Raw genomic sequence first — 24,401 nt, forward strand, 5'->3', positions numbered from 1 at the left:
TATCATCCCTAGAGCCCAGACAAGAGTGTCGTGTACGATCAAGCTCCTAGTACCTAGGACAACGCCTGTGCTAGGAAAGCATGTACAAAGCATGTGCTCAGGAAAGTCTGTCGAATGAATTCACTTTGGACATGATCTGGCGCCTCCGATGGGCTCAGCACGGGGCTGGAAAACTTTCCCTAGGGGAGACTTGGTATCCATCTGAAGTCCCAACTGGCCTTCCTGGCAGAGCTGCCGCGAAGACCAAGGAAGGAGGGATGGGAGTGGGGCAGTTGGGCTGTGATGCTGGTTTCCTCTGCCTAGTCCACATAATCTTCCCTCTCGCAAGATCACAGAGATCCACAGCATCCTGTGGCAGAGACGGCAAAGGGGTCACTCCAGCCCAAATTTTGAATAAAGAGAAACAGAGTGGTCAAGACGCATGTCCAAGGTCACACAGCAGAAGGCTAACATGATGAAGTCCTCTAACATGGTGTGGGAGAGCAAAGCAAGCCCCTCTCAGGGTAGACTGAACTATAACATGTACAGCTGGCAGGGTGTTACCTTTGGTCTGTTTTGGAGGGCACATCCAGACGTATGTATGTTCGCACACACACCCACATACACACACCCACTGGTTTCACAGGGACAGCGGGTGCTGCATCTCAGGGGAAAATGCAAGATGTAATGTGCACATCTTCACACGGCACAGTTGTAGTGGCAACAAGTGCTCTCTGAACATCACAGGGAATGAAAGGCAAAGGTGCAGAGAAGAAAAGGAATGAAAAGGAATAATTAGCAAGCGATCAAGGTAAGGCACATGGCAAGAGGAAATAATTTCAAGTTCCCACCCTCCATTGTGGTATTCCTGATATTGGGGTTGGGAGGGGTATCCCGGAGGCCTGCCCAGTCTAAATGCCGACCCGAACAGGGGTGCCTGCCAATATTCCATTTCTCACACGCTGCCGTCCAGCTTCTGCTTGTACTCCTCCATGGACACGGTGCTCACTCCCAGGTCATTTCTGAGCAGAGCCTGACTGCTGGAAACAGCTTCTTTATCCTAATCCAGCATTTGTGTAAACAGAACCCTGCTTGTCAAGTATTCACTCGACCCTTTGCCAAGTGCACTAGAGTTATTACTTTACTGACTCAGCCTGAGAGCACTGCAAGATTGGTTGTTATTCCCACTTTCTTCCTAAGGGAATTGAGGCCAGAGAGGTCAAATAACTTGCCCATTAGCTACTACAGCTAGAGAGAGGGCAGGGCAAGGGTCAGAATCCAGGTCTGCTGGCTTCTGAGCCCAGGTACCTTCCAATATACCAACTCCTTCAACTTTTCCTAGAACCACAGACTGAATCCAACAAAATGGAAAGAAATGAGCCAGGAAGAGTTGGTTATTCTGCTTCCTTCTAAACATTTTACATAGATTAATTCAATAATCAAAACAGTCCTTCTAGCTAAAGCCATATTAACAGAGATATGAGAGCCATGACCAGGGAGGTTATAGTACCCAAATGTAACCTTGCATCCCTTTGGAAGGAATCCTGCTGATTTGAAGCTTGTCGAGAGGATGACAACTGACACAGAGAGGGCCCGAAAACCCCAGAGGATCTAGCAGGCCCTTCCCTAGAGGACTCTGTGCTCCCATCTCCTGCAGCCTTGTCATGCAGTCAACAAACATACAATATTTACCCCAATATTTAAACACGTCAAGTTTCCTGGAGTGGGTGGCTATTCCCTTCTCTAAGGGATCTTCCTGACCCAGGGATTGAACCCGGGTCTCCTGCAATGCAGGTAGATTCTTAACTGAGTCACCAGGGAAGCCCTAAACATTATATGTGTGTGTGTGTGTGTGTGTGTGTGTGTGTGTGTGTGTGTGTGTGTGTGTATGTATTCAGTTCAGTTCAGTTGCTCAGTAGTGTCCGATTCTTTGTGACCCCATGGACTGCAGCACGCCAGACCTCCCTGTCCATCATCAACTCCCGGAGTTTACTCAAACTCATGTCCATTGAGTCGGTGATGCCATCCAACCATCTCATCCTCTGTCATCCCCTTCTCCTCCCACCCTCAATTTCCCAGCATCAGGGTCTTTTCCAATGAGTCAGCTCTTTGCATCAGGTGGCCAAAGTATTGGAGTTTCAGCTTCAGCATCAGTCCTTCCAATGAATATTCAGGACTGATTTCCTTTAGGATGGACTGGTTGGATCTCCTTGCTGTCCAAGGGACTCTTAAGAGTCTTCTCCAACACCATACTTCAAAAGCATCAATTCGTCAGCACTCAGCTTTCTTTATAGTCCAACTCTCACATCCATACATGACTACTGGAAAAACCATAGCCTTGACTAGGCGGACCTTGGTTGGCAAAGTAATGTCTCTGCTTTTTAATATGCTGTCTAGGTTGGTCATAGCTTTTCTTCCAAGGAGCAAGCATCTTTTAATTTCATGACTGCAGTCACCATCTGCAGTGATTTTGGAGCCGCCCAAAATAAAGTCTGTCACTGTTTCCACTGTTTCCCCATCTATTTGCCATGAAGTGATGGGACCAGATCCCATGACCTTAGTTTTCTGAATGTTGAGCTTTAAGCCAACTTTTTTACTCTCTACTCTCACTTTCATCAAGAGGCTCTTTAGTTCTTCACTTTCTGCCATAAGGGTGGTGTCATCTGCATATCTGAGGTTATTGATATTTCTCCCAGCAAACTTGATTCCAGCTTTTGCTTCATCCAGCCCAGCGTTTCTCATGATGTACTTTGCATATAAGTTAAATAAGCAGGGAGACAATATACAGTCTTGACGTACTCCTTTTCCTATTTGGAACCAGTATGTTGTTCCTTGTCCAGTTCTAACTGTTCCTTCCTGACCTGCATACAGGTTTCTCAAGAGGCAGGTCAGGTGGTCTGGTATTCCCATCTCTTTAAGAATCCACAGTTTGTGGTGATCCACACAGTCAAAGGCTTTGGCATAGTCAATAAAGCAGAAATAGATGGTTTTCTGGAACTCTCTTGCTTTTTCGATAATCCAACAGATGTTGGCAATATGATCTCTGGTTCCTCTGTCTTTTCTAAAAATCTGGAAGTTCTTGGTTCAGGTAGTATTGAAGCCTGGCTTGGAGAATTTTGAGCATTACTTTACTAGCATGTGAGATGAGTGCAACTGTGCGGTAGTTTGAACATTCAATATTTAAAGCAGCCCTATGAAGTATGTACTATTATTTTTTCCCATTTTCATATAAGGAAACCAAGGCTCAGAAAAGTTCAGTGACTTGTCTGAGGTTACAGAGAGGTGAGAGTCCTGGGATCTGAACAGGGGTAGTCAGGATCCAGAGCCTCTTAACCACTATCTGTTTAGACGCCAGAGTCTTCAAAGCTTTGGAGGTCACTGACCCATCTAAACATCCGTTGCAAACTCCAAGATCTTTTCCTAGAAAAGTGCACACATTTAATTTTGCATTCCATCTTAGTGGTTCACACAGAGGTTACTTGAGCTTGCCTGTGTGGGTGCTAAGTCACTTCAGTCGTGTCCAACTGTGTGTGACCCTATGGACCATAGCCCGTCAGGCTCCTCGGTCCATGGGATTCTCCGAGCAAGAATACTGGAGTGGGTTGCCATGCCTTCCTCCAGGGGATCTTCCCAACCCAGGGATCCAACTCGCGTCTCCTGTGTCTCCTGTACTGACAGGTGGGTTCTTTACCACTGAACCACCAGGGAAGCCCACTTGAGCTTACTGAAGCCCAAGTAAGGACTCCAGGTCAAAGGCCCTCCTCTAGGCATTAAGCAGTGTTTAAGAATCTTTGAAGAGGGTCATGTCAAGATTTTTTCCAAAACCCAGTTTGGAAGTAGGGAGAACAATGGAATAAGGGGAAGCCAGGGGTGGGGGTGGGGGCAGTGAGCAGTTACTACAAACATGAGTCACCCCATCTTGCACCCCATGTTGCCATCTTGCACCCCATGTTGCAGCCAGAGTCATTTTAAAATCGGAAACCAGGCCATGATCTGCTCACTTCACTGGCCTCTGGCTCCTGAAAGATGTCTTCACTCATGGTGGGGAGTGCCACAGAGCCCCAGAGATTCACAACCCATCCAAGAACAGCATCTATGACTCAGCATCAGATCCAAGCCCCGGAATGCAAACAGCCAATCCAAAAGGGAACACGCTGTGTGATTCCATGTTTGTAACATTCTTGAAATGATCAAATTATGGAAATGGTGAATAGATGAGTGGCTGCCGGTGGCGGGAGGGGGTGGCAGGGAGGGAGGGAGGGGAGGAGGGAGGTGTGGCTATAAAAGGACAACACAGGGATCCTCAAGAGGATAGGACTGCTCTGTGTCTCACTGTGGTGGTGGAGACAAAAAACTGTGCACGTGATAAGGCTAAATTAATAAGAATCAGGCTAACAAAATGAATAAAAATAACATGTGCGTGCATGCTTGCCTGTAAACCCATGCAGACAAGTACAAACACAACAGGGGCTGTCTGAGGACGACCAGGGGATTCTATCAATGTCAATATCTTGGTTGTGATATTGAACTACAGTTTTGTAAGACATTATTACCCTTCCTGGAAAGAGTATAAGGGACCTCTTACAACTGTGTGGATGAATTCTTACAGTTTTGTCATATTGTTGCTTAGTCGCTCAGTCACGTCTGACTCTTTGCAACCCCATGGACGGTAGCCCGCCAGGCTCCTCTGTCCATGGGGACATCCCAGGCAAGAGTACTGGAGTGGGTTGCCATGCCCTTCTCCAGGGGATCTTCCCAAGCCAGGATCGAGCCCAGATCCCCCGCATTGTAGGCAGATTCTTTACCTTCTGAGTCACCAGGGAAGCCCTCAGTCTTACAATAATTACCATAAAATTAAAAGTTTAAGAAAATGCACACACCAAAAAACCCCAAACCACCCAAATCCCCCTAATAATCTGGGTCCTGAAACCCCAATACCATTCCCTCCTATTCCTGCCCCTTTTCCCCAAGAGCCTTTCATCCCAGTGGCCTTCTGAACACTCTGATATACTCCTGTCTCTTTCCTCCCTCGCAGTCTATACACCAGGAAACACCGTCCAACGAGGGCTCCTTCTGTTACTTCTTATCTCGGCACCTTGTTTATTTCTGTCATACACTTATCACCATCTCTAATCATATCACTGAGGTTATGTGTGAATGTTTATTTTATTTCAGGATGTGGATGGCAAAGATACAAAGCTTTGGTGACAAAAATGTTTTCAACTTTCCCAGATCAAAACACACCATGAAGAAAAAAAGCAAGCAAGCAAAAGATTAGCATAAAAAGTAGCAATCTGCATTCTAGAAAGTGAAGGGCCTTCATATATAAAGTGGTCTTACAAATCAATAAAACAAACATCTCTTCGAGAAAAACAGCTGTGGTTATTGCTTTGTCCCCTGTGTCTAAACAATGCCTGACATGTACACAGTGTGTGCTCATGAAACATCTATGAAATGTTGGTTAAAATTCAACCACAGTGAAGACAATAATTTGTTTTTAAACATGGAGTGTGTATCAAGCCTTTGCTCATTCCAATTGCTATGCATATATAATGCTTATTATGTGCTTGCAGGGCTTGGTTCTAAGTGCCTATAACATATTGAGCAATTTAGTTCTCACAAATACCATTAAAATCCCCAGTTTAAAAAAAATCTTTTTATGTTATTTCTTATTTGAATGACATTTATTTTGCTCATTTTCTACTAAATTCAGCTATTTTCTTTTTTCTTATGCTTCATTTTAATTTTTAAAATTTATTTTACTTTTTAATTTATTTTTTAATTGAAGAATAATTGCTTTACAGAATTTTGTTGTTTTCTGTCAAACCTCAGCATGAATCAGCCATAGGTATATATATGTCCTCTCCCTCTTGAACCTCCCTCCCATCTCTCTCCCCATCCCACCAATCCCCATGTTAATGATGAGGCCACAGAGGCACAGAGAGGTTAGAGCACTTGCTTGTGTGCACAGAGCTAGGATCTGAACCCAGGCAATCTCACTCCAGAACCCACGCACCTAACCACTGCCTCTCGAAACAGTCCCTGAAGCCCTGGCATGCAGCGTTACCAGTCCTGCTGGCCAGAGAGGAAGCCTGAAGCCGCGAGAGGGCAAGTGACAAAGCCAAGGTCATGGAGTTAGGAAGCCAACAGAGCCGGGGGAAGCCTGAGCCAAGAAGAGAGCAGAAGCACCCAGAGTGTGCTGGCGAGAGACACGCTTAACTCACTCTTTTGATCTAGGGGGAAATGAGCGATGAGTCCTGAAATGTCAGAAGCCAGCAGGGGTGTGGAAGCAACCCATCGGGCTCGTCCTGAGCCCAGCGGGGTGCAAAGGCCTCCTACTCCTTTTCCCTCTCTTGGCTGCAGACAGAGTGGAGGGAGGGGGGTGGCGGTGGAGGGGGTGGAACAGCGGACAGGATGCAGCCAGCCCCGTGACAAGAGGCACATGGAGAGGGAGCCCAGGACAGCAGGGCCGCCGGGAGACCTCCCCCGGGAGCTGCTGACCCCTGAGACTCCACAATCTGAAGCAGCTTCCCTTGCTCTCCGGGGCAGCTGTGCCGGTCTGGCAGGGGGCCAGGAGGGAAGGGAAGACACAGCCTTCCCAGAACTGCTGCCCAGCGAGGGTTCCCGGAACCAGTGGCCACATCAGCTGCCCCACCCAAAACAGAGGCTGGCCAGGCCAGGGCCCCGAGATGGCCTGGGCTCTGCCTGCCTGCCCCACTCCCACCCCGAGAGGGGAGGGGAGGGGGTGCTGGTGGAGGGCTGCTTCTGCTGCTACCAGGAGCAAGAACCGGATACCTCACCCAAGAGCCTATCAGGCTCCCTGTGTACCTACTGTGTGCTCCGGGCCTCACCAGGTTCTCCGTGTACCTACTGTGTCCTCCCATCCTCACCGGGCTCCCCATGTACCTACTGTGTGCTTCAGTCCTCACTGGGCTCCCCGTGTACCTACTGTGTGCTCCCATCCTCACCAGGCTCCCCGTGTACCTACTGTGTGCCCCAGGCCTCACCGGGCTCCCCGTGTACCTACTGTGTCCTCCCATCCTCACTGGGCTCCCCGTGTACCTACTGTGTGCTGCTGTCCTCACCAGGCTCCCTGTGTACCTACTGTGTGCTGCTGTCCTCACCAGGCTCCCTGTGTACCTACTGTGTGCTCCCATCCTCACCCACTCACACGTGCCCCATGTATTCTTTTTTTTTTTTTTTTTTTGGTTGCCCTGGGTCTTCGTGGCTGCTTGGGGGCTTTCTCTAGTTGCAGCAAGCAGGGGCTACTCTTTATTGTGGTGTGTGGGCTTCTCACTGTAGTGGTTTCTCTTTGTTGGAGCACAGGCTCTACGTGTGCGGGCTTCAGTACCTGTGGCACACACGCTTAGTTGCTCCGCAGCATGTGGAATCTTCCTGGTCCAGGGACTGAACCCTCATCCCCTGCACTGGTGGGCAGATTCTTATCCAGTGTGCTACCAAGTGAGTCCTGCCCCATTTATTCTTGTTGCAGCTGCTTTCTTAGCACTTACTATGTGCCAGCTACCACAGATGTGGGAAAGGACATTCATTCACTCACTCATTTCTTCCTTCTTGCCTTTAACAAATATTTGAGCCAGAAGAAAAGTTACTGGAGGATCTGGGGCACAGAGGTGAGACTATCAAAGGCTCCCTTTGGCCTGGGGGGGTCAAGGGCAGAAGCAAGGGCCCCATGAGGAGGCCACTGGACTAGCCCAGGTACTAGGTGCCAGGTGCGCCAGGGTTGTAGGGGAGAAGAGGTAAGAATGGGTTAAATTCTAGATCTGTTTTGAAGGTAGAGTCAACAGGCTTTGCTGACAGAATGAAGTTTGAGGGCTGGGGCAGAGAAAGGGAGTAAAAAAAAAAAAAGATTCTGAGGGACTTCCCTGGTGGTCACAGTGCTTAAGAATCCGTCTGCCAACGCAAGGGACGTGAGTTTGATCCCTGGTCCAGGAAGATCCCACAATGTCGCAGGGCAGCTAAGCCTGTGTGCCACTACTACTGAGGCCCACGCGGTGCAACAAGCCAAACCACCACAGTGAGGAGCCTCACTGTGCACCACGGTGAAGAGTAGCCTCTGAGCACAGCAATAAAGACCCAGCACAGTCAATACATAAATAAGTAAATAAACAATTTTTATAAAATGACCCTGAGGGCTTTGGCCTGAGCCATTGGAAGGATGGAGGTGCCATCCACCAAGATGGAGTGGACTGAGGTCAGGCACCATCAGATCCGTGGGAGGCTGTGAGGACGGAGCTGTCAGTGCTGAGGGGCCAGGAAAGTCCCTCTGGTCCCACAGGGTCAGTGGGGGCGGGCGGGGTGGGAAAATGAACAAGAATCCCCCAGGGGAGGGGCGGCGGTGTGTGGAGAGGAAGGAAGAACGTGTCCCAGGAGGCACGTGGCCCCGCCAGGCCAGGGAAACTGCTTCACCCTCTGTAAGGAGACGCCTAGCCCAGCGCCCAGCACTGAGCAGGAACTCCATAAATGAGCGTGTGTACTTGACTTTATTCCCGTTTTTACACTGTAAGGTGCTTCCTTAGTGCCAGGTGCTGATCTAGGATGCTTAAGGACCCCTGTGAGATGAATACAATGATGAAACCCATTTTACAGTTTCTGAAGGAGCCTAAGAGAAGGAGGGTGTGGTCCATTTCCCATCCCACAAGACAGGCTCTGGGCTGCAGCAATGGGTAAGGGTCACAGAGGATGAGAGCAGTGAAATCAACAGGGCTGGAGGACAACACTGTCTACCAGGGACGGTAAGCGAATGAGACCCCGTCCCCAGGGCAGCAGGGAGCCACTGAAGGCTGTTAAGCAGGAGGGGAGCTGCTTTCCAGAAAGCTCACTCTGACCTATGTGTGAATGACCGCAAGAGCAGCTGACAGAGGAGTGGGAACTGCCGGAGTTGCAGAAGAACAGGCAGCACCAGCTCTGTCTGGGAGGTGGATGTGGCAGAACCTGGTGATGCCTAGTGGCTGGGAGCTGGGAGTGGGAGGTGGCCTTGGGCTGGGGCATGGGCGGATGGATGGATGGTGGGGGGATACCAGGAAGAGGCGTGGTCTTGCTGGGGAAGACCCTATGCTTGGAGGCACTGTGGACTTGGTGAGTCCAAATGGGTGATGGACTCAGGAGGCATCCAGGAGGCAGTATGTCCTAGCAGCCCAGAGCTCAGAGAGAAGGCTCACGCTGGAGGAGACAGGTTTGTGGGTCATCAGCTGCGGCTCAAGCCCAGGGTTTGCTGTGCAGAGTGAGACACAGCCGCGTCTGAGGGGCAGGAGAGGGCTGGGGACTGTGGACCTCCTTCATGGGACTTGCTTGGGCCAGACTCCCAGAGGGAGGGGCACCATCTCAGGGACGGGCTGGCATCCTAATGCAACAGCCACTTTATGGCAATGTGGACACTCAGGTTGGCTGTGGATACGTTGAGTCCAAGTGTCCACAGGAGAGGCATCTGGGTGACTCCACCTAGCATCCTGGAAGCCATGCCCATCCTCAGAAGGTAACAGTGCCCCCAGGAAGGAAGCTGAGACTGAGGGACCTGCATGCAGACATTGCTTGCTCAGGCCCAAAGGCCAGCCTCCATCACTCTACAGGCCCTTCTCCTGCTTCATGTCTCTGCCTGCACGTACTCCTCATAGTTTACCACTCATGCACGTGTGCTGTGCACTGCCCAACCCCCCCAGAGAAATCCAGCTCCTACAAGGCCAGACACTATGCCCACCCTGTTTGCTGCTATAGTCCTACAGCCTAGTGCAGGGCCTGGCACACAGCAGGGGGGGTTCCATAGACATTTGCTGAATGGAAGAATGAATGAACGAATGCCCCCTGGCTGTGTGCAGTGAGGTCTGGCCAGCCAACCCTGATGGAGGCAGGGATACAACTCCCAGAACTGGCGTTTTCTGCCTCTCACTGCTGGATAAACATGGACCAATCCGGGCTCAGAGTCTCCTTGAATACCCTGAGGCAGGCACCACATGGATCTTGGCCACCCCAGAAGGGAGGGGGGGAGCTGGCCTCCCAAGAGCTGGTAATTGGGGCATTATCATGATTAGTGCTCACTGCCCTGAGACACAGATACAAGATGTCTGGAGCCCCGGATGCTGATTAGATTTTGGCTGTCTTAGTGATAGTCACGGCTCCTGGTGCACTTCCTTCCTAAGGTCACCAGAAGTCACCATGATTTCCCCCAGCTCCTTGAGTCTTTAGAGACCAGGCCCTGGGCCCCTCTGCCCATAGGGCCCACTCCTCTTCCCCAGCTGAGGAACATGGAAGGTGCAATTATTATCATTCCCTTTGTAGACAGGGGGAAACTGAGGCCCAGAGAGGTTCAGAAACCTGCCTGAGGATGCACAGCTAGTCAGCGGTGGGCCTGGGAAGTGAACCCAGATCTTCTGAGTCACAGTACAACACCTGGCCTAGAGGAAGCAGCCATAAACTCACTCTTTTTATGTGCCACTCTGCTTGGTTCTCCCAGCAAGCCCCGTGTGGAAGATGTGGTCAAACCTCCCTTGTATACGAGAGGAAACCGAGGCTCGGAGGGGTTCAGTAATAGTCCCAAGGAAGTGATGAACTAGAACTTGGCTTCCACCACTGTTTGCCCAGGATTCCCAGGTGGCGTAGTGTTGAAGAATTTGCCAGTCAATGCAGGAGACGCAAGGGACGTGGGTTTGATCCTGGGTCAGGAAGATCCCCTGGGGTAGGAAATTGCAACCCGCTCCAGTATTCTTGCCTGCAAAATTCCATAGACAGAGGAGCCTGGCAGGCTACAGTCCATGGGATCACAAAGAATTGGATATGACTCAGTGCACACACACATGCACACACTCTGTTTGCCCAGCCCTTGCAAGGAGTATGTCTCAACAGTGACCAGGACTTTGCCCCCTAGGCAAACCTGACACAGCAGCACAGATAAATGCTCCCTGCTCACAGTCTCGGTCTGCAGACAGGCGGGGTTGGGGGTGGGGCTCTCCTTGGAGTTCTTTCTCTTGCCTCATCCCTTATCATTCTTGGCCCGGTCAGGGACACATATCAGTCATGTGGGGCGACCCATGTGGGCAGGGACCCCAGGGCTCCTAAGACACAGAAGCTTAACTCTGAGTGTGGGCTCAGCACTGACTGGCTGGGAGACCTTGGCAAGCTGGGGTCCTTGGAGACCACAGAGCCTCAGTCTCCTTATCTGTGAAATGAGAGCAGGGCCACTTTGCCTCCTGGGGTGGTTGAGGAGAGGCAAAGGGACCATGGCTGGCATGGCTGGGCAGACAGGCCTGGGCAGAGCTGACGGAACAGGTGACAGAGGCCATCTCCAAGCGCCAAGTGACCGCTCTGCAACCTGGAGTACACGGCAAATGCCATGACACGCAGATGGGGTCTCAGAGGACAAGCTGAGTGAAGGAAGCTGGGCTTGGAAGGGCAATATGTGCTCCCTTTAGATAAAGTCCAAAAGGAGACAAACCAGTCTTAGGGTTAGTGACTGGGAGAGTGTCCTGGGAGAGGGTGGGGTGGGAGAGAAACTTCTGGGAGAGGTGCTGGTCATGCTTCGTTTTTTGACCTGGTAATACGTGTTCGTGTTTACTTTGTGAAGCTGGGCCCTTGCCTGCATGTACATTGCAATAAAAAGGAGAAGAAAAAAAAAAAGATGATGAGACAGAAAGGAAGAGAGCAGAGGAGAGAGCATGTGGTGATCAGGGTGTGTCAGCGAAGGTCCCAGAACAGCCAGCTCTCAGGGCTGGTGGATCCCCAAAGACCCTGCAGTCCACAGCTGGTAAGACTGCAGGTCCCTCTAGGCCTTTGCACAGCGCCATCAACACTCTAGCTACTTGCCCCCGGCAACGGGGCACTCACTCCCTCTGGGGGCAGCTTCCAGCCACCTCTCGTGGCCACGGAGAGTCACCTCCCTCAGCGTCAACTCAAACATCTAAGAGACTTCAGACGCATGACCTCAGAGTAGAGCGGGGACAGTGGTGAGCGCATGTCCAGCCCTAACAGGCAGCCGCCCACCACTATGCTTTGCACCACGTACATGAAGGCCTAGGCATCACTAGGACTCTTGATTTTCCACAAGAAGCTAGAAATCCAGATTTTTATGCATATGACTTTGATTTTTAAAAACCACACGCCAAATTTGTGATCCCCTTTGGCTTACAACCACCTGCTGATGTCCTCTTGCAGGGGCGGAGGAGGGGGCGGGGCGGTGAGTGTCCTGAGATGCCAGGACCCCCAACAAGAGGAAAGGAGCAACAGGTGAGAACCCCTGCACCTTCCCTAAGCTCTCTAAGCTCTGGCACCCTCAAACGTTCCCTTCCTTCTGTCCCTCTGAGATGCAGTTGTTATGGTGATGAGAGGAAGCAGGGCTAGAGGCATGCCATCACCATCACCGCCTGCTCTTGTGTGGTTGAGCCGCAACATTTTGTCAGTAGGAATTCCAAAATTTTGCAAGCCCCACTGCCTTCCTCCTCAGCGGGGGCGGACAAGGGGAGGTCAAAGAACAGTCCTTACAGCCTCACTGCCCCGCCCCACCCTCCCCCAATATGCCATCGACTCCCCACTTCCTTTGCGCCATTTCCTCTGCCTCTCGGTGCCCTCCATCTACGCACCATCAGGATGTTCCTGGTCAAATCCTACTCTTTCCTCTGCCCACTTCACAGCTCTGCCAGTCTCTCTGTCCCAGTATCCTCTCTATTCTCCTAAAGGGTGAGACATGCCTGTCATTTCTCTGTCTTTCCAGTCTAAAAGTCCTCCAGGGCAAGGATTGTGTCTTACTCATCATGTCTCTTTGCAAACACGGGACACAGCCAACCAATGCCTGCAAAACTGAGGCTGCCCGCTGCCCCATTGTGGGTGAGTTCCTCCCTCCAGGCCTTTGTACATGCCATTCTCACTGCCTGGAATGTCGCCCAATATTTACACCCAGTGACTAATATGAGTACAGGTATGTTGACAAAGTCTTTCATATTCACTATGTTATTATTTTCACAAAAACCCTAGACAAGGGCAAAGCAAGTCATATCCCCATTTTATGGTTTAGGAAATTGAGGCCCGAAGAGGGAAAATGACTTGCCCAAGATTACTGAGCATGTGAGTTGCAGAGCTGAGACTAAGATGCAAGTTTTGTTTTGCTTTTTTTTTTTAAAACTCATCTGGGTACTAGAGCAATGTCAAAGAAAAGTCCTACAACTTTAGAGGAGAAGAAAAGGAAATAATTGGAAAATTAGTCAAGGAAAATGCAAATAAAGATAACAGGTATAGAAATATTATTGTCGTTGCTGTTTGTTGTTCAGTCACCAAGTCGTACGGACTGTAGCCCGCCAGGCTCCTCTGTCCATGGGATTTCCCAGGCAAGAATACTGGAGTGGGTTGCCATTTCCTTCTTCAGGGGATCTTCCCAACCCAAGGATCAAACCCGAGTCTCTTGCATCAGCAGGTGGATTCTTCACCATTGAGTCCTATTAATACTGAATAAAATGGAATTCAAGGCATCAAAGTATTATTAAAAGAGAGAAAAGTAGCTGTTTTATTTTGATAAAAGGAGCAACTCACCAAGAAGGTATAAAAGTCATGCTGCTGCTGCTAAGTCGCTTCAGTCGTGTCTGACTCTGTGCGACCCCATAGACGGCAGCCCACCAGGCTCCCCCATCCCTGGGATTCTCCAGGCAAGAACACTGGAGTGGGTTGCCATTTCCTTCTCCAATGCATGAAAGTGGAAAGTGAAAGTGAAATCACTCAGTCGTGTCCGACTCGTAGCGACCCCATGGACTGCAGCCTACCAGGCTCCTCCATCCATGGGATTTTCCAGGCAAGAGTACTGGAGTGGGGTGCCATTGCCTTCTCCGAAAAGTCATAAACCCTCTTCTATTCATACATTCTATTTACATGCACCAGACAACATAGCTTCCAAAAATGAAACAAAAAACTAAGGACTACCCTGGTGGTGCAGTGGTTAAGCATCCACCTCGCAGTTCAGGGGATGTCGGCTGAATCCCGGTCAGGGAACTAAGATCCCACATGTCTTGGAGCAACTAAGCCTATGTGCCGCAATCCCTGAGCCTGCAAGCCACAACTAGAGAGCCTGTGTGCTGGTGCTGCGATGAAAAATCTAAAACTTGATATAGCTAAATAAATAAATATCTTTTAAATGACACAAAAAACTGAGAGCAGGTCAAGGAAAAATGAACAGAGCTTCCATTATAGTTGGAGAAGAAGCAGGTAGAGAAAGCTACATAAAAAACATGAAAAATACAAATAATATAATTAGTAAATATGATCTAAGTAGATATATTTTTAGAACTTTACACCCAGCCAGAAATACACATCTTTTCAGCTACAAGAGGAACAGACAGAAAGACTGATCAGAAAATCCTACAAAGAAGATCTTGACACGCTCTCCATCACTGGTATCATAGAAGCTACAAATATTGACCACTATGCCATAGAAATCAACAATCAAAATATAACTTAAAAATTCCATCCACCTTAAAAAACTATAAAGCAGATAACAATTTTAATCAAAAAAGAAATTATAAACTATTTTAGCAGTGAATTACTTTGTGTAACAAGAATTGTGGAATAAAGTCATAGCAGTACTTAGAAAAAATTATAGCCTGAAGTAGATTTATTAGGCAACAAGAAAGACTGAGAACAATTGTTAGCCACAAACAAGGAGTCTCAGAATGGAAGAAACTCTTACTGACAGCAGCTCATGTAGAAGAGGAGCTTCCTGGGTGGCTCAGAGGTAAAGAATCTGCCTATAATGCAGGAGACCCAGGTTCGATCCCTGAGTTGGGAAGATCCCCTGGAGAAGGAAATGGCAACCCATTCCAGTATCCTTGCCTGAAAAATCTGATGGACAGAGGAGCCTGGTGGGCTACAGTCCATAGGGTCTCAAAAGAGTCGGTCGCTACTCAGTGACTAAACAGTAGAAGGGAAATCTGGAGGATTTAGCTGACAAGTCCAATACCAGCCCCAAGTGGGATGTGGCCACTACAAAGTAGCACTGCAGGTGGTATCAGCAGAGATATGGGTTCCAGACCAAGGAGGTGATAGTCTCCCTCCTTTCTGACTGGGGCAGGCTTTGGGAGAGGCAATGGTTTTTATGTGGGCTCCAACCAACTGGATCATGTACAAAGCCAAACTGAACAGGAAAAATGACAATGAATTATGGCTGTGTTGTCTGAATGAGAGAACCATTAGGGGGACTGCCCTGGTGGTCCAGTGGCTAAGACTCCATGCTCCCAATGCAGGGGGCCCAGGTTCGTTCCCTGATCAGGGAACTAGATCCCACATGCCACAGTTAAGACCCGGTGCAACCAAATAAATAAATACATAAGTATTTTTAAAAAAGAAAAAAAGAGAACCATTGGGCTGGATTGGAGGGCAATGCCTACAACCTTCAAGGAGCAGAACAAAGCTAGAAAGTGAAAGCTCCTGGAAAGCTGAACTGGCTAACTCCCAAGAAACATCTTCTAGTTAGAGCTGTCCAACAGCAGGAATCTGGCTTCTAGAAGGCCTACTGCCCAGAAGCAAGACTGTTGGTAGGCCGGGGGTGGGGGTTGGTCTGTGGGCTTGGAGGGCTGCCCCTGCAGAGGACTGGCATCCCTCCTCTCCCTCCGGAGAAGTTCCATTTCCTCTTTTAAAAAGACAAAACACTTTTCTGGCTGTTTCAGGAAACCCTCAGGCCTTCCACAGTTCTCCAAAACAGTCCTTGGTGACTACACTCCCTTATTTCTAACCAAGAAAACTAGTTCTTTTAAGCTCTGCTCCGTGGGCTGGACGGCTGAGAATAGTGGTTAAACTTTGCATACTTTCCCAGCCCCGGATTTGAAACCAGATTCTGCCACTTCCGAGTTGTGTCACCACGTTAAGTCTTTTCCCTGAGCCTCAGTTTCCTCCCCAGGGAAATGGGGAGACAACCACGTTTCTACCTGCCTCCACCTACCACGATGCTTGATGGGGGCGTCAGTCTCCCACTGCCCGCACCCCCACCGCGCCACCTCTGCTTTAGGATGCCCTCCCTGTCTGCCATGCTGGGGAAGATGCTTGCTGGCAAAATAATCTGTAAAATGATCTGCACAATGATCTTGAGCCTGGCCTGACCCCGTGCACAAAGGTTGCTGAGCAGATCCACGGCAGGTGAGCACTAACAGTGGATGGTGACAGGTGGGCCTTTAGCACTTGAACAGTTTCCATGATGTGCTTAAACACGGTGGTAAAAGCTGGGGACCCTGGAGCTGTTGGGTTCACAGCTGTGTGACCCCCGGACAAGTTACTAAATCTGCTGCCCTGTCTTTTTTTTATATATCTGTAAAATCTGGATAAGAGCAGTTACCACCTTGTACGGTTTCGGCACAAGATGAATGAGGCAATGCAGGTGTCTGGCTCCCGCTGGCCTTCCTGACCTCTCTCTCCTCTTCTCTTTGCCTTGTATCAATTCCGTCCAACCACATCATCTTCCCTGTGCTGAGTCAGACACACCTCAGGGCCTTTGCACTTGCTGTTCCCTTGGCTGGGATTGCTTTTTCCCCAGATATCTGCTTGTCTTACTATTTCAGGTCTTAGCTCAAAATCACCTCATCCACTAGACAGCCAGCCCCACGAGGATCCTCGCTTCTGTGTCAGTTGCTGCTGTGTCCACAGCCTCCACACGCTTGCTGAGTTGAATGCAAGCAGTGAGCCCCACGCAGTTACTCGAGACATGCGTGCCTGTCACTTTTAGTTTTGCAAACGGGATCTGCAGGCGGGAGGCTGTTAGTCCCTTCACAGTCCTGTTGCTCAGAATACCTCCTCCTTTTCAGGAAATCTGTTCCACCAAACCCTGGAGGGCCAGGCTTCTCCCTTCACCAGGATCCGCCTCCTCCCTCTCTCCTGGAGGGAGAAGGAGGGGGACTCAGACACCAGCTCAGAGGGTGAGCCTGCCCAGTGAGTCACAGCTCCCACGCCTGCTTTGGTGAGGATCTGGATTTCTTAAGTGCCCACGAGGAGGTGAGGAGGCTTGAGGGGGCCCCAAGAATGAGAATGAGTCAGTCGGAGGCAAACCTGAAACCTCAGAGGCATCACCACTTCTTGGAAAGGCACAGATGTATGTACGTACAACAGTGCACCCCGAGCAGGGGCAAGCGGCAGGCCCGGAAGTAGGGTCGGTGGGCTGGACAAGACCTTTTCTAGCTTCCTCTGTGGTTTCCTCTATCTGGCCCGCTCCTCCAAGGCCCCTTGTCCTTCTAAATGTCCCTTCTCAGAGAGGCACCCCCAACTCTGCCCGCATCCTGCTCTACTTTCTTCCGAGCACTGTTGCTAGGGGACATGACGCGACACTGCAGAAGGCATGTCCTCCCGCAGCCCAGGCATGTTTCCAAATTCAGAATTACTCAGATTAGAGAAAGGTCATCTTGTATAAAATACCACCCGTCATAATGATCCCTGCCCCACCATGGGACCCGAGGAGCATCCCGTGATCAATCACATGTGCAACTCTGCAGCAAGACACATGGGCCTTCACACCACGGAGAAGAAATGAAGACTCCAAACAGCCTCACGTTTAGTTCATGTCAGGTCTTGCTTCCAACTGAGTGATGAGAACACTTCCGGTTTTCAGAGCTTGTGGATTTCGAATACTAGATAAGGAGTGTAGCTCTGTGCGTGTTTGTTTGTGTACTGCTTGTTTTCACAACTCGAAGTCAAATTCCTGGAGGACGAGAACTCTGTGCCAGTGCTCTGGCACCTTGCCTGGCATGTGCGTGTGTATGACTAAGTCGCTTCAGTCGTGTCCGACTCTTTGTGACCCTATGGACTGTGTAGACCACCAGGCTCCTCTGTCCAGGGGATTCTCCAGGCAAGAATACCTGGGAAGCCCTGACTGGCACACAGGTGCCCAATAAATATCCAAAGGAAAAATGAATGAGGAAGTCGGGAGCTGGATGTGAAGAAGTGACTCTGTCCTCACTGGGGAGAGAAACAGCAATCACCGAGCAGTGGGCAAGGTCTCTCCAAAAATCATCTCACGAATGCTGCCCCTCCCTGCTCCACATACCCATTTTACTGACAAGCAAACTGAGGCTGAGAGGTTAAGCAACTTCCTCCAGATCCCACAGACAGGAAGAGCAAGTTCACAATTGAATCTGGGGCCCCTGACTTGAAACTTGTGCCCTTCTCTCTGCCTCAGGCTCAGAGAAGCAAGGCAACAGGGAATACGACCCATCAGATGCAGGGTCCCCTGGTCTCTCCAGGACCCCCCACCTCCACTGGGGTCCTCCCATCCCCATTCTTAACAGGGCAAGTTTGGACAACGTCTTGGCAAGCCATCAGCCTCTCTTCTAGCTAAGCCAAGGGAAATCTGGTCAAACAACTCTGGGCATGTCTCTGGCCCTAAGGAATGCTCCCAAAGATGTCCCTTTCAGCCACCCCAGCAGATTGGCACGATGGGAAAGGGCACAGGTTGGGAAGGAAAGCAGGTTCAAATCCCTCCATCTATCACTCCTAGATATACAACCTTAGGCAAGGCTACTGTGCACATCTCTGAGTCTTGGTTTTCTTACCTGTAAAATGGGTGGGTAGACTCAATGCCATCCAATGGGATTCATTTATTTGCTTAACAAATACAAAGTGCTTACTGCACACCAGGCACTGTTCTGTTTGCCTGATGCTTATGGATTCAGTTCATCGCTACAAAAGGTGTAAAGTAGATATAATAATTTCACAAATGGGGAAGCTAAGGTCCTGAGACAGTGGCTTTATAAGAAGTAGCAAACGGACATCCCTGGTGGTTCAGTGGTTAAGAATCTGCCTGTCAATGCAGAAGACACGGGTTCGATCCCTGGTCCGGGAAGATCTCACACGCTGCAGGGCAACTAAGCCTGCACACCACAACTATTGAGCCTGTGCTCTAGAGCCGGAAAGTTAAACTGAAAGTGAAGTTAGTCGGTCCTGTCCGACTCTTTGCAACCTCATGGACTGTAGCCTACCAGACTCCTCTGCCCATGGGATTTTCCAGGCAAGAGTACTGGAGTGGGTTGCTAGTAGCCGCAATTACTGAGCCCATGCTCCACAACCACTGAAGCCCGTGTGCCTAGAGCCCGTGCTCCGCTATCAGAGAAGCCACCACAATGAGAAGCCCTCACACTGCAACGAAAAGTAGCCCCTGCTCTCGCAAGTAGAGAAAGCCCTCGCAGCAACAAAGACCCAGCTCAGCCATAAATAACAAATAAGTATAAGAAGAAGCAGAGCCAGCATTTGAACCTGGGCGACCTGGCTCCAGAGTCCATGCTCCTAACCTCCAAGCTATATGTCTTGACAGGTGACAACAGACATGAACACTGACTGTGGATGTATTGTGTGTTGGAAATTGCGCTAGGGAGGTTATAAAACATGATGTCATGAACAACTCACAGAAGCTCAGTTTTACAAATGTGAGGAAATGAAGCACCCAGGGGGCTTGTGTCTCTGCTCCACTCCCAGGCGGCATCGAGGGCAGTGGGCATTTGATCCCGAACTCTCGCCTCCCTCCATCCGGGGGTAGGCATCGGGAGTGGGGGACGGAGAAAAGGAGGTCCAGGAAAGGGTCTTTCTTCTCACATCCCTAATACCTCATCTCAGCTCTTTTTTCTGGATCTGAGCACCAGGAAATTGTGAATGCCTTCAGGGGACAACTTCCCTGTCTCTGCCTGGGCTTTCTGCAACCGTGGGCTTTGGCTGTACAGCTTTTTGTACAGTAAAACGCATCAGTCACTGAGTCACTGCCCAGAATTTGGAAATGCTCAGGTCATCTCAGACCTGCTGGGAACTGAGTGTGTTGTAATCAGGGCTACAGGCTAGTGCTTCTCCTTCCCTGCAAACTTCGCACAGCCTCCCCCAAGATTTGACTCTAGAAATCCAGGGTGGGGGCCCAGGAATCTGCATTGTGATTCTTATGGTTCAGGCAAAAGTAAAACACATTGGCCTATACTCCTCGCATGGCATGCAAGGCCTTTCACGGCATGTCCCAACTTTCCATCCATCACTGGCTTTTTTCCCCTTCCTCCCCATCCCTGGACGACCTCTTAGCCTTTATTTATGCTGTTCCCACTGCTCAGCATGCTGTTCCCTCTCATTCTGCATCTACCAAGCTCCCCTACTCCTCTTCCAGGGCTGGCTCACAGGTCTCTGCTCCACAAAGTCCGTTCCATTGCCTTATGAAGGTTGATCACCCTCACCTTATGCTTCCTCTCCTTCTCATAGCTCTCCCCTGCCCCCACAAGCCCTTCACCCAGAGGGAGCTCATTGAAGGCACACACCAGTGCCCTGAACAGCACTCAAGCAGTGCCCAGTGGGAGCCCAGTGGGTACTAATGAGTGAATGAATGCCTGGGGTAGGTCATCCCCTTTCCACATATCATCAGGCTCACCTGTACTCATGGTGGGTCTAGCTGAGTTCAAGTGGCCTTTGCAGGACTCTGCAATGGCCTGACTGTGGGGGAAACCCAGACTAACATAAAACCCAAGCCTCAGTTTCCCCACTGAACCTGAAGATTTTCATAAAAGCTCTGATGTCCCAGCTAATGCCTGGTGGTCCTTAAAGGCCACTCATAGGGGAAGAGCTGGGGGGAGGGGTCACACCTCACAGAGGGCAAATGCCAGGGTTCCAACAGGGTAAGTGCTGGCCTGGGGGGTGATCTGTGAATCTTAGCAGCAGGCATCAAGTTTGCTGGTCCCCAGTGTCTCCTGATTATAAGAAATACAGATTGTGTTCAAGGAAAAGAAGAAGAAGAATCATCTAGATTCTGGGGTTTATTGAATCTGAACCTCACCAAAAGGAGCCTGGGCATGTACATCTTAATAGAATCCCCTGGAGAATTTGTTCATAAAATAGTTTGACAAATTTTGTTGTTTTGTGGACGGCTCTGGCTCTGGTGCCAGAATGACTGGGTCTGAATCCTGCTCCACACTTGCCTTGTGGGCATCAGCTTGGGCAAGTCATTAAAGCTGTCTCTGCCTCAGCAGTCCTCATCTGCAAAATGGCCACAATACACACAGCGCACCAACCAGAAAGGCTATTTTGAGATTTAACTCAGAATACTTTCAATGCTCAGGACAGACCCATACAACATAAGTTCCAGCAAATCTTCGCTATTATTGGGCCCATCTAGTATTCAAATAAGGAGAGCAAAGGTCGAAAGGCCTAGTTTCACTTGATTCTTTGATCCAGTCTCCAACTTCATAGTTTTCAGAACTTTCCCCACCCATTCTCTCCCCGGAATCCTCATCAACTTCCTGTGCGCAGGCTGGGAGTGAGTGCCCAGAGAAGAACCGGGAGGGGAGTCGGGTGGCGGGGGGGGAGGGGGGGGAGGGGTGATGACCCAAGATCTGTCTCACCGCCACGCTCAAGACGCTCCCAAACACCCCAAGAGGCCGCCCCTCTGACTCGTTAGGGACGGGTGCGTTTGTGGGCGCGCCGGGTGTTCGAGCACCCAGGACTAGCCTTCCCAGCCCCGCTTCAGCTGCGCTGGGTCGAACGGACGGAGTCGCCTCAGCCCCACTCGCCGAGAAGAGCCGGCAGGTGGGCGATCTCCGCTGGGGATCGGGTGATCACGGGGTCCCCGCCGCCGGCAGCCCAGCGCTCTCCCGGCCGCCGCGACATGCCCGGGCCGATCCCCCCCACCTCCCACCCGTACGCGGGCGCCGGGTCCTACCTGCGCGCTCCGGGTCCATTCGCCGCGCCAGCCCCAGAGCGGGAAGTAGGGGACCCCCCCGAGAGGCCGTCCTTGCCTCGGCCGCGCCGCGCGGGGCTTTCCTGGGCGCCTGGCGAGCCCGCCCCGCTGCCTGGGCCCCGCCCCGTGCCCGCCCATTGGCCTGCGCCGCCCCGCCCCGCGCACCCCGAGCTCCCCGGGGCGCCCTCCCGGTGGGGCCGCCGCGGGTCCCGGCAGCGTCCCTGTTCCATCAGTCCCCGCAGTCCGAGGGGCTTCCGATCTCTCCAGGAGGCGACCCCAGCGCCTGGGCCCCGCCGCCACCAGAGGTCACACCCCAGCCAGGAGAACTCCGCAGGGCTTCCCCTCGCTTTCAGAATAAAATCCCAGCTCCCGGATTTGGCATCAGCCCGTGCGTCGCCGCGGCCCCTGCCATTCCCGCTGAGGCCCCCAGCTGCCTGTCTCCGCACCGAGGGCAGGTGTATTCAGGATTGTGGGGCTGGGCATCTTGAAGCCTCCTCCCTTTTCCGACAAGCCCAACTTCTCCTGAATGCGGATGTGTGTTCTTGCCTTCAAATGTTTTCGGAGCGCCTACCATATGCTGGATTCCAGAAAATTTTAGATAGTAAAACAATTCTTCAATCAATAGTTAGTACCGTCTGGCAGCCTCCTTTCTAAGGCCCTGCATATGTTAATATTAACCGCCAGCTACCCTGTGAGGGAGCTATAGTACTGTCCCCCAGTTTTTTAGATGGGGAAACTGAGGCACAGAGCCTTTGTGGGGAAACTTGTTCAGAATCATGCAGCCGGTGCGGGGTTCGAACCCAGGCACCATGGATCACTAATCCCTTAAAAGCAACATCGTAAAAGTTGTTATGGAGCCCAGAAAGTAGGGGAAAAACAGTAAATGAATAAAATATTTCAGGTAACGAGAGATACCAAGAAGAGAGTAAAACAGAGAGAGAGAGAGAGAGAGACCTGTCTCCTCCCCAGGGATGAGAGATTTGAGCTTCGAGCCTAAGGAGGACACGGGCTAGACTAGTTTAGAAGGGGGAACAGCCAGTGCAAAGGTCCTGGAATAGGAACCAGCTTAGCATGTTGAAAGAATTGCCTGGACGTCAGGTTGACTGGAGAGCCCTCAGGAGGGGAGAAGGGAAGAAGGTAAGGACGGAGGTGTGCAGACCCTGGACAGTGCCAGGGTCCCTTTGTAAATCTGAAACCTTCTTTTGCTCCGTCTTGGTGTCTCTGAGTTTGTGCGTGGCTCAGGCAGTAAAAGAATCTGTGCATCTGCCTGCAGTGAGGGAATCTCAGGTTCGATCCCTGGGTGGGGAAGATCCCTTGGAGAAGGGAATGGCAACCCAACTCAGTATTCTTGCCTGGAGAATTCCATGGACAGAGGAGCCTGGCGGGCTACAGCCCGTGGGGTTGCAAAGAGTCGGACATGACTGAGCGGCTAGCATTTATCCAGAGATGGCAGAAGTCTCACTTTAGAAATGTATGGCCTGAGCTGTCTGCCCTCGTCTCCTCCCAAACTAGGCTCCCACCCTGTTTTCTGCATCTTTAAGCCATCTTCTCTTTTCCCCAGCTTCTACCAGATGGACTGTGTCTGCGCACTAGCCCCTCTGCTTACTATAGGACTCCAGGCAAAGTGGATCAGGCACTGTACCTAAGCTCCCACGTCTGCAAAGTGGGGATGACCACAGGCCCCACTTCCTATGGTCTGAAATACATGAAAAGTGCTTGGAGCAATGCCAGGCACATATAAGGTGCTCAGTAAATGTACATTGTTGTTCTGATCAGAAGGAAGATGAGAAAGAAGCCAATTTAGAGCCTGTTCCTTCTGCCTGTTTGCTTGGTTGTGAAATGGGGTAAAAATAGCACTGAAGGGAATTTCCTGATGGTCCAGTGGCTAAGACTACACACTCCAAATGCAGGCGGGTAGAGGTTTGATCCCTGGATGGGGAACTCAATCTCATATGCTGCAACTAAGAGTTTGCGTGCTGCATCTAAGTCCCGGGACAGTCAAATAAATAAATAGCAATAAAAATTAAAATTAAAAAAATAGCACTGAACAGATAGGGGTAGACGTGATCCGATGTGAAGACATTGGGAAATCTAGAGAAAGGGAATGGGCTTCCCATATGGCGCTAGTGGTAAAGAACCCACCTGCTAATGCAGGAGATGTAAGAGACACAGGTGCAATCCCTGGGTTGGGAAGATCTCCTGGAGGAGGGCATGGCAACTCACTCCAGTATTCTTGCAGGGAGAATCCCACGGACAGAGGAGCCTGGTGGGCTACGTAGCATCCATCGGGTTGCAAAGAGTCGGATACGACTGAAGTGACTTAGCACGCAGCACAGAGGAAGGGAATATGGGAATTCTTCATACTTGCCATTTTTCTGTAAGTCCGAAATTATGTCAAAATAAAGCTCTTTATGAAAACAGGGCACTGTTTTCATAAAGTCCTAGAGAGATGATAAATGTAAAGTTTGCCATCTCGCATCCAGTTGCACTATTCGGGTTTCTGCTGAGCTGCCTGAATTTTATTAGTGGCTGCTCTGTGTCAAGCCTTGGCGGGGGCCTGGAGGCCCCAAAGTAATAAAAACTCCAGTCGTCAACCCAGGCAGTTGCCAGGTTTGGTCTCAATATGAGCTCAGCTCACACTGCATCATATTACCTGTTTTTAATCCTGTCTTTCAGGTTTAAAAACATTTAAAATTTGTTTAGAATTTTTCTGTAGATTTCACAAAAAAGTAATGCATAGAGAGCTCCCATATACCCT

General features: G+C 50.4%; 1 protein-coding gene across 4 annotated transcripts in view; it reads right to left on the reverse strand.

The window, feature by feature from the left end:
* The window catches only part of IL4R (interleukin 4 receptor), a 49,605-nt gene extending 27,945 nt beyond the window's left edge, over window positions 1–21,660 (reverse strand). For all 4 annotated transcript variants that reach the window (XM_081553393.1, XM_081553392.1, XM_081553394.1 and 1 more), the window contains exon 1: window positions 21,626–21,660. Coding sequence is in view for 2 of the 4 variants with exons in the window: in XM_081553392.1 (XP_081409518.1) it covers window positions 21,626–21,644 (19 nt within the window). In the remaining 2 variants the exon portion in view is untranslated. The remainder of the gene's footprint in view (window positions 1–21,625) is intronic.
* Between the last annotated feature and the right edge of the window lie 2,741 nt (window positions 21,661–24,401).

This window comes from Giraffa tippelskirchi, chromosome 13, assembly GCF_054371585.1.
Source record: "Giraffa tippelskirchi isolate mGirTip1 chromosome 13, T2T-mGirTip1v1.2.pri, whole genome shotgun sequence".
In the NCBI taxonomy this organism is placed as follows: Eukaryota; Metazoa; Chordata; class Mammalia; order Artiodactyla; family Giraffidae; genus Giraffa; species Giraffa tippelskirchi.